The 14,762-nt window shown below is 43.0% G+C and overlaps 1 protein-coding gene across 2 annotated transcripts in view; it reads left to right on the forward strand.

Annotated features, from left to right (window-relative positions):
• The window catches only part of Itprid1 (ITPR interacting domain containing 1), a 120,182-nt gene extending 110,322 nt beyond the window's left edge, over positions 1–9,860 (forward strand). For both annotated transcript variants that reach the window (XM_075955481.1, XM_075955480.1), the window contains exons 12-14: positions 3,307–3,434; positions 4,642–4,753; positions 6,435–9,860. In XM_075955481.1, the coding sequence (XP_075811596.1) occupies positions 3,307–3,434; positions 4,642–4,753; positions 6,435–6,719 (525 nt within the window). In that variant the 3' untranslated portion in view covers positions 6,720–9,860. The remainder of the gene's footprint in view (positions 1–3,306; positions 3,435–4,641; positions 4,754–6,434) is intronic.
• Positions 9,861–14,762: the final 4,902 nt, after the last annotated feature.

The raw sequence follows: 14,762 nt of genomic DNA on the forward strand, positions 1-14,762 counted from the left end.
TGAGTTGGTTAGATATTGGGAATGAAAAAATCAGTCATGTGACTTGTATTTAAAATTTAAATAGCATTTGACTACAGACACAGCCATTACAGAGTTTGTGTCTAAACACTTACCTACAAAAGATGCTTGCATGGACTTCAAGACCATTTCAATTTTTATGAGCCATAATTTGACAATACCTAAGCATTCTTGCCAACATCAGCATGTCAAAGACTTCCCTCAGCTGGCTTGGATTCTCTCATGATAAAGTTAAATATATCAGTCAGTATAAAATATCTCAGAACAAAATGATATAACGTTTTCATATTGAAGTATCAGTCTTAGAACAGTATCCCCATTTTCAAGTGTCTGGGTGAAATAATAATCACCAATCTTGGTCACGTGATTTTAAGGATAAAGATAAAAACCCATCTTGACTTTCCAGAAACTGAGGTAGATGATGGTGGAGTCCATAACCCAGCAGTCAAAAGCCTTCTTTAATTCTTTCTCAAAAGCCCTCGACATCCTCCACAGCCCCACTCTTTGGCTATCAGCATTGAGAGGGAAGCTTAGGGAATGCAGGTTTTTACCTAGACAGTTCTGCTTTAAAGCATTAGACTTGTGTTAAGAGGAAAGGGAAAAAAGAGGGTGAGCCATAGCCAGAAGCTTCGCTTACTGATCTGGAAGGGGTCTGATGGAGACAGCTGGGGATCCACCAGTGTTAATAGCACTTAAAGTCAGATGGCAGCATCCCTGGGGCTCTGCGTCATAGGTGTACACAAGGAATAACCCAATATAGATTGCAAAACAAGAGGGAGGGCTGACAAGAGATCAGCAAATGGGCACAGTGTCCCTCAGACAGACTGGGCTCAGTGTCTCACAGATGCACAGGGGATAGCAAGAAAAGTCATGGAAGCAGATGTAATTCAGTAACTCCCGACAGTCAGGGAAAGAGATGGACTTCATTTTTATCTGTGCAGGAGCGGTGTGGGCATTTTAAGAGAAGAATGAGATAGAGGGGAGAGCAGGGACTCAGTGAATCAGTAGAAAATGGTGAAAGGCCAGTGGGTATGAATGTCGGAAGGCCAGATATGGTTGTGAGCTGACTGTATTTTACTCACTCTAGTTGAAACAGTAACCACCAAACTGCCATGATCTTGGCCTTGTAACTGTGAGGATAAAGATTTTTAAAAGTCTTGGGCTTTCCAGAAATGAAGGCACAGGATGGTGGTTTCTATGACCTGTCGGTAAATTAGTTTCATTTCAGTTACTTCTCCAAAGCCCTCACAAGTCCATCCTCCCACAGAAGCTTCTAGTTCGCTTTATTTCAAAGGAATGACTCTTGGGTCCTTAAGAAGGATGCCTCTGGTTTATACAACACACCTGTTCACAACTGTGAGCCCTTTTAGTGACTGCTGTAATGAAGGAAGGCCGGAGTCTGTGCCTTTGTACCTCCCTTCCTGGAAGTGCTCGCTAACACAGTTCTCAGCCCTCAGCAAGAAGTTTCTTGCTTCTTCCTGTAGCAGATGGAGTCCACTAGAGATCCACAGCTCATCAAAATGCAGAGAATAAGTGAGTCTTGGGGTACCAGGAAGGACATCCCTGCTTCTAAGGCTCCAGGAACTTTCTGGAAGAGGAGGTGAAAAGATTCTAAGTATCAGAGACTAGAATGTCTGCTGCATGGCAGTGTAGACATGACAGAGATGTTACACCCATGAATTCTCACCAGCCTAGCTGCCTGTACAAGGCCACAAAGACAACTCTTTACATTCTAGCAAATACGGAGGAAAATTAAAGAAGGCCTTAACCCTAGATGAAAAACTACGGGCAACCAGTGCTTGATGAGATTGAGAGACAGTTTTTCTTCCGCAAGTACTAGATCCCAATATTAACTAGTTATTTCTAAATACATGCATATAAGGGCAAGAGAAGGCTGTGTGTGTGTGTGTGTGTGTGTGTGTGTGTGTGTGTGTGCACCTGCGTGCATGTTCTGTAAACCATGAACTTTCTTGGGTGTTGTTTTGCCTTCAGCATAGTGGGTGCACCTTAATCTACTGCCATTTCAGCCAGCAACTGTGACTCTGCAGTCACCAGCCTGCTTCTCTGGCAGTGGCCTGGCCACTCAGGCCACAGCCTGGTGGGAATCTTGTTCCTACAGGCACTGGCTCTGCCATTGTTGCTAAAGGTAGCTTTAACTAAATCTCTATGGTTCTCTTTATAAATAAGACTTGAGATTCAAAGGCTGAGGTGAAAAACCTACGAGCTCAGAGAGTTTGAGTAGCACCTGGCTAACCTTCTCTCCTTGCTAGCATCTCTGAAAAGGAGTCCCCCTCCCCATTTGCCAAACCAAAAAAGGCACACCACTGGAAATAAAATCCCTACCTACTATTTCCAGTGCATCTTTCTATTTCTTCCCAATGCCTTCTGACACTTTATGATTACTTTCTGTCAACTAGTTGGTAACTCTGCCTCTTGAGCTAAGGTTGATTTTATTTAATTAGCATGAATGCAAATTCAGGGTTCACAGTGTGATCAAATATCTTCCAAAACTTAGGCAAGAAATTTAATTGGATGATAGTGGGTGGTCATCCTAGGGCCATGGCAACTACTATCTATATTAGAGTCTGATCAACTCACTACAGAATTCCATAACTTTTGGAGGTTACAAGAATATATCAAATCAAAACATCAAGAGACAGCAAGGATTGAAGACTGACGTAGTCTGGAGGCAAGAAGAACTCAAGTCTTGATTCTAGCTCATAGAGAGCACGGGTGCCTAACATTTCTCTCAATTGGGATTGTTAGATGGGTAGAATGGATTTTGTGGAGTTTCCTCTTCAAGGACTATGGCTAAGCAAGTTAAAACTAGTAAAAAAAAAGTATTCTAAGCAGATTGTCCTGAGCAAATACACATGAGTAGATGTGTTTAGTGTTCTCGATGCTGAGTGATAGGGTACTGTGTACCAATACTGAGCAACATTAAAGGAAGCTGGATTTTTCTAGATGTAAGTCTGCTCTCTGGTAATTCTTCCTCTTCTCTGTGCACTTCATTGCATCTCTATATTGTGTAGGACTGGCTTGGGCTTCCCTGTGCAAAATTAATTTTCACCCAAGTACCACTCAGCAACTGGTCCCCTTTGTCTTAGTCAAATGCAACCTCTAATTTCGTCCAAAGTCTGAACTGGGCTTCCCTGGCTCTTCTAAAAATGTTAGCAGTTGGGCTTCTTTGCAAGTAATGAATTCCAAATGGGAAGGAAGGCAGAGCCCAGCCCTCCAGCCATGTGAGCAGAAAGGTCACGGCTCTCGGGTTTTCCTCTTTGTTGCCAGTGCACAGTCTATGAGATGGAAACCATGAAGATGGTGTGCCAGAGTTTCCAGGAGCACTTAGAGGAAATGGAGCAGCACTTTGCGGAACAGCAGGCGCTCTTTCACAGGGACATGTCAGAAGAGGAAAGGTAATTATCCAAGGCAAGCATCTAAGTAAGTACCAGACCACACACCCGGAGCAAGGGAAGGTAATCAGGGCAGGCCAGGTGGATGAACATGATGGGGCAGGGCTAATGAGAAATCGGCCTGCTCTTCCTTTGCTTTCACAGTCTTAGCTTTGCTTTCTCAGTGTGAGACGGAGGGAGCCGTCACTGGATGGGCACACTGTTATTGAAGACTGGGGCTATTTGGGAAGGTTAGAAGAGGGGCAATCTTCCGGGAGGACGGGGAAGGCCAGCAGGATTTCTTTAACCGATAGGAATGGGACTTGCACAGAAGCAAATGCTAGGGTTTATTAGGGTTTTGAAATATGCAGTATTGTCAGAGGGGTTAAAAATATCACCAAAATGGATGCATCACTGATCGCCTGTGGCTGTGGGGACAGGTTTTAACAGTAAAAGGCTTGAGGGTTGTGTGTTCTTACTGGAGAGATGGCGTCTTCTAGAGCTGCATGGTGGTCATCCTTGTCCAACTTGGTAGTTTTCTTATAAATGATGTATTGTATCTTGAAATAGGTAAACATAATACCTAAATTATACCCAATAGGATTTCTTTTAAAAGAGGGTGTGTTGGGAATGCAGCTCTATGGTAGAGCATGTGCCCAAAGCACAAGCCCAAAGCTTCCCTTTCTAGCTAGATGTGCTTTGTGTTCTCGAAGCTAAAAGAGTGATGGGGCACCGGGAACCAGCACTGAGTGAGATGAAAGGAGGCTCCATTTTTCTAAGTGTAAGTCTTAGAATGGTGAACAGGGTCGGGGGTACCTGTTCTACTAACAGACTTACTTCTACAGGCAAATCAAATAAGGAAAGCCAAAGTCTTTTTTAAGCAATCTCGGGAGCCAGAGAGATGGCTCAGTTGGCCAGGGCACTCATGGTGCCCAGGCTGACTACCTGAGCTCCATCGGGAGAACTGCTTGCATGTTTCTCTCTGCTCACCGCTCTCCTCATACAGCGTCAGGCATAGGCACGCCATGCACACACGCATCCACACGCTCGCCCCCCCCCCCCCGCACATGCACGCACACATGTACACACACACACACAGAGTGAGCGAGAGAGAGAAATACACAAGAAGCTGAGCAGAAAGATCAAAAACAGGACCCACTTCATGAGAGGGACATGAAAGACTGCACCTGGCAGCGATTTTGACGTTTCCTTTTGTATCATCTTCATGCAGGGAAGAGGCTGAGGACCTGAGGACTTTACGAGGGGCCCTGAGGCAGCAGGTTGCAGAGCTGGCGTTTCAGCTAGGAGACCGAGCCAGGCAAATCAAAGAAGGGATCCTACTGGTAAGGGTTGCGGTGGAGAATGGATGCAGCGTGGATACTGAGTCTAAATGTCCCCAGCCTGCTACTCATGGGAGAGCTGCTTTAGCTAAGAAACCAGTGGTGTGACCGTTTCAGACTGTAGCACTGTCTGATACATGGTCATACCAGCAGTGTAGACATAAAAAGATTGGCCCTGCTCTGCTCACGCCCACACGGCTATCAAGCAGTGGCTGACTCGGGTGTATAGCATCTCTAGTCTTTCTTCTGCCATCTAAAGGAGAGCAGAGTACTATTAAAGAGCTAGTCCCCATGTTTCATGTGAGAACAAGAATCCCGAATATCAAAGCTTGCCTTTTGAGCCAATATAAGCTCTGCCACAGTATACCCTGCTACTGGTTCAAAGCGCCCATTGCAGAACCTTTGCAGCTCATAAACACCTTCCTTGCAAGTCTGCGGTAGCTATCTGGTGTAAATATGGCATGTCTCTGTCACTACTAGGAAAGGAGGAATAGTTCTCTATGTCTCCCACATGCCTGGAGTGGCCTGAAGAACCCTTCTTTCCTAGTGGGATTGGCCTCCAGTCAAGTAAAAGCAGAATTCATGACCTTACCAAAGAAAATAATTTCATGAGAAGGCAGCATGAATCAGGACTGGAGTTTATGGGAGACATTTTTAGCATCTATTTTAACCACAGGGGTTACTAGACGGGAAAGTGGGGGGAGAGTAAGACATGCTCACGTGTGGAGAGACACATTTGGGTTCCTTTTTAGTGGGCACAGGGAGGATTTGGGTAATGCTCCAGTTACATCTCCATAAGTTGTGAGGAGCCCCCTCCCCTTTTTAACACTGCTCAGACACCAGCTCACACTAAGGTGCAGGTTACAGACAGAGCAGGGAGATGGTGCAGGAGTTAGGAGCACTTCTCCTCCAGAAGTTTGCTGTACAGCACCTGTAACTCCAGCTGTAGGGAACTCAATCCTCTTTACTAGACCCCTTAGGCAACTACAAACAGATATGTACATAATTATAAGTTATAAAAATAATTTTTAAAAATCTCGAAGATTTCCTTCTCTGAACAAACTTGTAAGTTTCATGGGGGATATTGTTTAGGGTTAAGAGCGAGAGGTGAGTAGAAACTAATGGTCCCTAAGTAAACATTCTTTATTGTCTTTTTAAAATGTCTTTGGAAATTTTCCATTGTTTGGGAGAGAAATGTAGGCTTCCTCTGTAGTGTCTGGTTTCTCATCTCAGATCCTGGACCCACATATTTCTTCCCATGTGCCCTAAGCACTTTCCATTGCTGGGATAAACACTTAGAGACCAAAGGGTTTGTTTGGCTTGCAAATTACAGTAGATCACCAGGGGAAGCCAGTCAGGAACTTGGAAGCAGGAACTGAAGCCAAGGCTATGGAAGATTTCTACTTACAGCCTTGCTCTCCAAGACTTGCTCAACCTGATTCCTTTTACAACTCAGGACCACCTACCCGAGGGTGGTTCCGCCCACAGTGGGCTGAACCCTGCCACATTCATTATTAGGCAAGAGAAATGGGCGCTCTGATGGAGGCATTTTCTCAACTGAGGATCTTCTTCCCAGATGACTCTAGCTTGTGTCAAGCCGACAGAGAGCTAACCCGTGCAGCATGTCACCATGGCTATCTTCCTGTCCTGCTCCTTACGCGCTGCCTTTTGTCTTTTCTTTCAGCATCTAGACCGACTCTCCGAGGAACTACCTGAACACTATGCAAATCTACAACAGTGTAACTGGACAGAGGGTAGACATGGCCAGAGGTCATGTGTTCAAACCCACACTGTGGCCCCTGATTCTGTCCTTCCTGCCAGCTGTGGGCAGCAGACTCCCTGCTTGGGGGTGATACAGCCATTTGGTCTTGGTCACTCTGACCTTGAGATCAGAGGTGGGATGTCTCTACAGTCACCAACTGTGAGAGAGTCAGGTCCTGGTCCTTCATCAAGCAGTGCTGGAGAGTAACCTCTGTTAGACCAGACAGAGTTTGATGACCTTTGTACAAGATGGAAGCCCTCAGAGCAGCTGTAACCAGGGAATCCAAATCCTATGTACCCAACCACTCTACAATTAAATTCAGAGTATTTTAATATTCAATGATTACATAATAAGGAGTCAACCAGCATGTGCCTGACCGGGGTATGTTACAGTCACTGAGTAGCTTAAGGCCTCTATCCTGATAGATTATATGTCCTACCGGAAGACACAGAATATAGACACACATATGTATCTATAATTAAACGTCAACATTTTTTTAAAAAAATGATCTCTACCCTAATAGAACATGTGTGTATCTTAATGAAGGAAGCCAAATACAAACACACACTTATTTTTATAATGAAAAATCAAGATAAACAACAGTGTGCCCTTATTTTATGAAAGATAAGTTTCTGAGTGTGCTCAGGTACCTGGAAGGCATGTTCAGAGATTGATATTACTGATGTTGGAGTCAGCTGAGAGCAAGACAGAATGTCTGTGCATCAAGAGTTGGATAAAGTAGGAGAAACGAAACAACAAATAAATCCCGTTTCCACACAGACAGTTTGTGGGAGAGACACTCTGTGACACGGGAGGAAAGTGCCCTAGGGGCCTCATCTGGGCCAGCTATTAGGAAAAACTTGAAGGTAAGAAGCTGGGAGCCCTAGAGAGTTCAAGTTCAAGAGACTGGCAAGCAGAAGGGCATAAGGCTCACAGGCTGGTGTGTAGAAATGTCATTTTCCCGACTGTGGTGGATGAGAGTGAGGATCTAAGTGAGGACCCTGGCTCCCTTCAGGTCATGGTCAGGAGTCTAAGAGCATGTAGACTTTCAAGTGCAACAGAAAGTCTCCATAAGTGGTAACCATGGGTTTTATAGCGTCCTAGCTACCTTTCATAATCACAAAAGATACCCCATGGAAACTACAGAGGAGAAGGGAGGCTGCTGGCTACAAGCCTATTGCTTATTGTTGTCCCTCAAGTCAAAGACAAAAGTTGTGCAGTTGTTTCCATCCAGCTTTGGGAACAGCCTGGCTCCTCCTACAGGAGAACTGCATCCAGGTGGCTACAAAAGTCAAACAATGACAGGAGTGAGGAACGGATGAAAAATGAAAGAGTCCCAAACAGCATCCTGGGCACCCCCAAGGGGAGCTTTCTATTTGTGGGAGAGGATGTGTAAGCAGAGGACACTTTCTAGCTAGGAACCTAAGACAATAGTCCTTTGGAAACATCCACTAGCCTGTTTCATTCTTTACTGTCCTGCTTTGGTTGCTATGACTTCAGCGAGGCCCTGATTCCTGTGGACCATCCACTGTCTCCCCTACTGTATCTCCCAGAAGGTGGACATCTCTGTTCACACATTTTCCTCAGCATCCATATGCAGAACTTGGCCTCAGTGCCAACCCCTTCCAAAACTCCAGCCTTCCGTCCTCTTGCCACACACACACACAGACAAAGCCATCTGCCTTGTCTCATTGCATCCTTGACTGGCACCTCAGGAGCGGTCACCGCATCACTGCTGCGTTTTGTCATGGTGTGGAGTCCAGAGTTCCCCATAACCAGGTGATGGCACAATGCCTTTAGCTTTCCTCTCTCTGAGCTGCCATGGCAACTGAGAAACTGTCTCTGCCAGGCACCAATGGGGTCGTGTCTCCCTGACTCAGGGAGAGGACCTAAGAAGTGATACATCAGAGAACTAAGAGAGTCATCCCAAGACTATGATCCAGAGCATGTGTTTCTCCGGCCTGGAATCACTACCCCCTTTCCTTTCTACTGCTGTCGTACTTTCCTGAATGCACATCCCTCTTCTGCTTCCCGCATTATGATACGACTTCCAGCCCTTAACTGACTCCTAATTGCTTTTGTACATCCTAAATTTCTTCATTTTCTATAATTTCAACATTCTTCTTAGTTCAGACTTAAGCTGCATCTGCCTGCAGTATTTGAGCCTGTGCATTCTTCACTGGACTGCCTACTACCCTGGCAGCCATGTGCATACAGTCTCAAGCCCTACTTTGTTCTTATGTCAATCTGAAATGCTGGTCCTCTGAGCCACCTTATATATTCCTACATCCCTTCACATCACAGGCTCTGTATGCACAGATTCAACCGGTCACAGTTCGGCAATATTAATAAGAGAATCACTTATGCATTATAGACATTGCTCTTGCCATCATCCAACTATTTTGTAATATATATATTCTTTTATTAGACACTGCAAGTAATCTAGGGATGATTTAAAGAGTTCAAAGTATGCAGATGTGTGTGCTTCGTGCAAACACTGCATTGCTTAGCATAAGGGTTATTGGGCAGAATAAATGCAGTAATTGGTTGCAGTAATTAACTCAGTATCCCTCAGAGAGTAAATGCTCAATATATGTTGACTATTATTGATGCAAAGGCCAACACATCAGTAAGTCCAATGTGATTATTACCTTCGTTCTGTTGAGAAGGGGGTCTGGGAGCAAAGCCGCTTACCCTGGAAGAATATTAACAAATGCCTGAGGAATGGACAAGCAGAATAAAGTAGTGCTCTCAAGAGACAAGGAAGAGGATGACCTCATCTCAGAAGCAGCACCATTTCAAGCTGGAGGAGGAACTATTTTGCACTTAAAAGGCAATGTGTGTGGACCATTTCAGCCATCAGACAGATGGCTTCAGGTGTGAAGGAGGAGACAGCGACCCACGGTTTGGATGAAGAAAGGCAAATGGAATCCCCAAAGATCTCTACATAGACAGAGACTAATTCTCTAACAAAGAAGATAAAAGGGAGTAAAACGTAGAACGGCTTCTATGTCCCACCCAGAACTTTATTGTCTTCAATGACCGATGCCAAATGTCACCTAGAATTCCAGCCCTTGGCCTTCTCATTCAGACTGATTGTAATCACCGGCTTTCCTGATTTATGTGATAAGCATTTTATCTCCAGCTGATTCTGCTTTTCTGGAGGACTCTGATAGTGAGAAAGAGATTGAAGATCTTATGAAAAAAAAAAGCTTGACTTATAAAAAGGTATGCTGAGGCCTAGGTTTGTTAATAAGAAGCAATGGAACTCTGGCAATAAATCTGAAGTTTGCTCCAATTTTACGAGTAATTATTTGTATTTAATAAACTAAGCTCTATAGATCTCAAGGTCGTCGCCTATAAATTAACACAGATGATGCTTATTCAGCCCTTAGCTGAAGCCTGGAGTGTTGCCAAGGCTCAGGAAGTAAAGACGGTGTTTGTCATTAGCAGGATGACAAGAGCAAGAGGAGCAGGGCCATTGGTTGACCATCTTACCCTTAGCTGAGCGCTGCAGTATCTTGTCACATGTCTCCACAACAAAATTCCAAAGCAGAAACTCACCTATGCATATCATATATACACACCCCCACACACATACCCCAAGACTAGTAGGGGATTAAGCTGACACTGATTCACTGATTTTCTAGAACAAAATATATCTTTTTTATTTTATTGATTTTTATTGATCTCTACATTTTCCTCTGCTCCCTTCTCTCTCTGCTCCCTTCCCTGCCTCTTCCCTGCCCTTCAACCCTCCCCCAAGGTCCCCATGCTCTCAATTTACTCAGAAGATCTTGTCTTTTGTAGATTAGAAATATGTAGAGTAGATCTCTTTTTTTGTTTTTTTTAAGATTTATTTATTTATTATGTATACCTAAAGCCAGAAAGGGGCACCAGATCTCATTACAGATGGTTGTGAGCCATCATGTGGTTGCTGGGAATTGAACTCACGACCTCTGGAAGAGCAGTCAGTGCTCTTAACCACTGAGCCATCTTTCCGGCCCCTAGATGAGAAATCTTTAAGACTCTTTAAGACTCTGTCAAGCCTTGAGAGTTTATGTGGAGCTCACTAATGGACCCAACTCAACCGGAGTAACTCTGTTTTGCTTCAGGTAAATACTGCTTAGAAAAGCTTAAAAAACTTTGCCCTCTGACCACATTTGACTTTTGTAATGAAATAGGTTCTGTTGCTTTCGTATAAAACGTTTTCCACCACATAGAAATCATTTTAACAACATTTAGCTCATAACTGCTGCCACGCTGTCAGGATAATAACAAGAACCCCTTTGCATTTTCTGAATGACACCAAACTGTTTTCTGTTTTCTCTTATATGTTGATCTTGTCCACGGTAACTCTTGAGATCTTAGATCATGTATTTATAAACAAATAAATATAGAAAAACCATTGTAATACCTTCAGGAAATGAATAACACACACACATCCTTTACATGAAGCTGAAGCCACTTTATCTAAATTACTTTTTTTCAATTAATTATGCATACATGTCTACATTTAGACATAGACACACACGGACGGGAATGGAACTCAGGACCTCAGGCACTGCGGGCTGCGCTCTCAACCTCTGAGCCAGCTCTCCGGCTATTTACTTTATCTAAATTAAAAAAAAAAAGAGTAAACAAACTTCCAATTTAAAAGTCTGCCAAGAAACAACTTGGCCTCTTCTGTGTCATATTCCAGGGATCTTCCTTGTGTGGATTTTACCCCCTGCAGATTTTAGAACTCATAGTTGAAAGCCTTGATTAAAAGGTCTAATTTCAGAAATATCAGTTGGACTTCAAGGCACATATTTCCTTTGGTTTTGTTATGCTTGAACAAAGACCCAAGTTGCATGATGGAGACAAAGAAAACAACCTTGAGGGTTGTTCTTATCCAGAACTTATGCAAAGACCACAAAGATTTGTGTAAAGAAATTCATGTTTTTAGTGCACAGAAAGATATTCTGCAGAAGCATGTCTCACAAGATTTTTGTGCACTGAACATGTAAAGGCCATCTAAAGCTTTCTTAGTTCTATTTATTTTTCTGTAGAGTCAAACCTTAGTTTTCTTCAAAAGAAAATAATTTCGCTAACACTGAAAAACGAAGCCAAAAATATTCTAAAATGACAAGATAATTTGTTCTGGAATTACTCATTCTTTGTTGAAGAAGTAATTGCTTTCTGTGAAATGAAATGGGATAAAAACAAGACATTAATAAAGGGGTCAAAGAATCAAAGTTATTTCTTCTTGGGAGGAGATACTTCCAGGGTATTTTCATGTGGGATAGCAGGTTGTATATCTAATTTCAAATTGGAATTTGAGCAACATGCAACAGCTATAATGACAAGAATGTCAGATTATTCAAACTGACGTCAAATCATTTTTGAAAATTGGAGATTGTAAATGGAAGCCATCTCACCTTAACTCAAACTCCGCCTGTCTAATGTTTTACCCCTTTAACTAAAAAGCTCTACTAATTCTTTGAGAAGTTCATACAATGTATTTTGGCCATATTCACCCCTATTCCCCCAGCTCCTCCAAGATCAACTACCGTTATTTTAGCCCTGCCCCCAACTTTGTGTCTACATTTTGTTTTGTTTTCAAATAACCCATTGTAGTAATATGGGCGGCGGGGCTGCGTCCCCAACACCCCAGCTGCCTGCTCGGCTAGCTTTTGCCCCGAAATAACAACACACAAACTGTATTCATTTAAACACTGCTTTGGCCCATTCCTATCTAGCCTCTTCTAGGCTAATTCTCACATCTTAATTTAGCCCATTTCTAATCATCTGTGTAGCGCCCCTAGGTGCGCTTACCGGGAAGATTCTAGCCTATGTCCATCCTGGATGGGAGCTTCATTGCTTGCGTCTGCCTGGCAGCTGGGAGCATGGTGTCTCTCTGAGGCGTCTGCTCCGGAGAGGAGAGCTGTCAAGTCTAACCTCACTTCCTCTTCCTCTCAGCGTTTTATTCTATTTACTCCTCCCACCTATCTTCTAACCAATGAAATGGGCCAAGGCAGTTCCTTTATTAGCCAATGACCTTCCTCCATCAACCCATCATGCTCAGTTTGTGCTGCCCATGCCTTCCTGAATATGAGGCAATCCGCAGAAATGTGGTTGTCATGCTAGAGGCCACACCCTTAAAAAAATTACTCTCCTTTCCCCAGAAGCCATCAACTGTCCATAGCTCTTCAATTAAGGGTGGGGACTTAACTCGTACGCCCTGTGTTAGAATGGACTTTTTCTTGTAAAAATATCCTGCAGGCAGTCACGGTTGTTTTGGGTTCATGAGTGCAGTTGTTCTGCCGTGTCCAGAAGACACGATTTCACTCTAATCCTTCCTGGAATCTGCTCATATCATCTTTGCACCCTATCTTCTATGATGGTCCCTGAGTGTGGAGTGGGGTATGGTACCGATGTGCCATTTGTGGCTGAGCAATTCCCTGACAACGTTCTCTGCCCTTTGGCCAGCTGTGAGTTCTTGGATTAACCACCACCTACTGCACAAAGAAGCTCCTCTGATGAGTTGTGAAAGCCAAAGCAACCTGTGTTTAAAGAAATTCAGATTTAAAGATCAGTTTGATGCTGTGTCTATTCAGCATAACGATAGTAGTATGTTCAACCCTAGGGTCAGTGAACAACCAACCATGCATGAGTTTTTGACCAGATATACATTATCTCTTATGCAATGGGCCTTAAATCTATTAAGTAAGTAGTTGGTTACTACCATAACCCATGGATGTATTTTACCACACTGGTCATTATTGCGGGACACAGAGTTCGTATCTGGCAAAGATTGGTGATGAATTCTTCCTTTAGCAGCCTGTGAAGCATCTTCCAAAACTATGAAAGCCTCAAGGAGGAAGCTTCTAGTCAGTGTCAATTATTTCTCTATGCCCTATGACAAGTGTATTTGGTATCTTCAGCAATAGGGTCTTACCATTAAATTCTGGTGGGCAATCAAAAGCAATACAAGTAACATGCTTTATGTGTGGAGGGTCTGGGAAAGAAATAAAAGAAACAATTCTGTTCACAGTAGCCACACACAAAAATAAGTACTAAAATAAACTAACCAAGGAATTGAAAGACCTGTAGAATGAAAACTTAAAAATGCTGAAGAGAGAAACGAAGAAGCCTTCAGAAGATGGAGAGAGCTCCCATGCTCATGGATTGGTAAGATTAATATTGTGAAAATGGCCCTCATAGTAAAAGCAATATATAGATTCAGTGTAACCCCAATTGAAATTCCAATATAATTCTTCACAGGAATTGTAAAACTTAAAATCCATGTGGTGGCACAAAAGTCCCTGACTAGCCAAAACAGTCCTGAACACTGAAAAAAAAACATATTTATGGTTCCTGCTTTTAATTTATACTGAAGAGCTATGGTAGTAAAAGCAGCATGCTACTGGCACAAAAACAGACACATTGGTTAACAGAATAGAATCAAGATCTCAGATATAAGTTCATACTCCTAAAGATCCCTTATTTCTAACAAAAATGTCAAAAGCCCATATTGAAAAAAACAGGACAGAATCTTTATCAAATGGCGTTGGTAAATCTGGATTCGAGAATGAAAATTGGTTCTTCTCTCTCACCATGAATACAAACAATTCCAAGTGGAGCTAGGATCTCAGTGTTAGACCTGAAACCCTGAAGCTTCTGGAAGAAAGAGTGGGAGGTACATTTATGGATGTAAGTTCTGGTAAAGGCTTTCTGGATAGCAATCTGGTCACCCAGGAAACTGTACCAACAAGAAATGGAACTTCATAAAATGAAAATACTTCTTATTGCAAAGAAAACTGTCAATCAAATGAAGAGGCAGCCTACAAAAAGGAAACATTTGTGCCAGCTGTACATCTGGTAGCAGCTTAGTGTCTAAAGTATACACAGAACTCAAAACTAACACCAAGAAAATGAACAACTCAATTGAAAAGTGGGCTGTGGACCTGAACAGAGAGTTCTTAGAAGATAACACACAATGCCCCAGTCATAGTTTAAAAATGTTTACCATTCTTATCCATCAAGGAAATGAAATTGAAATTTTACCTCTCCCCTGTCAAAAATGGTCTGCTTTTGAAGTATTGGCAGAACACAGGTTTTGTATGGGATGTTCCCTATCTGAGTTGGTGACAGGGAAAGAAGAGTCCATATCAAAAATCATTTCCAACTATGAAACTGAAGACCTTTGAGAATGTAAGGTCGTCCAGTACTGCTGACTCCTGGTAACTCAGAACCAGCCCTTGCACT

This window comes from Microtus pennsylvanicus, chromosome 21 (assembly GCF_037038515.1).
Source record: "Microtus pennsylvanicus isolate mMicPen1 chromosome 21, mMicPen1.hap1, whole genome shotgun sequence".
Classification (NCBI taxonomy): Eukaryota; Metazoa; Chordata; class Mammalia; order Rodentia; family Cricetidae; genus Microtus; species Microtus pennsylvanicus.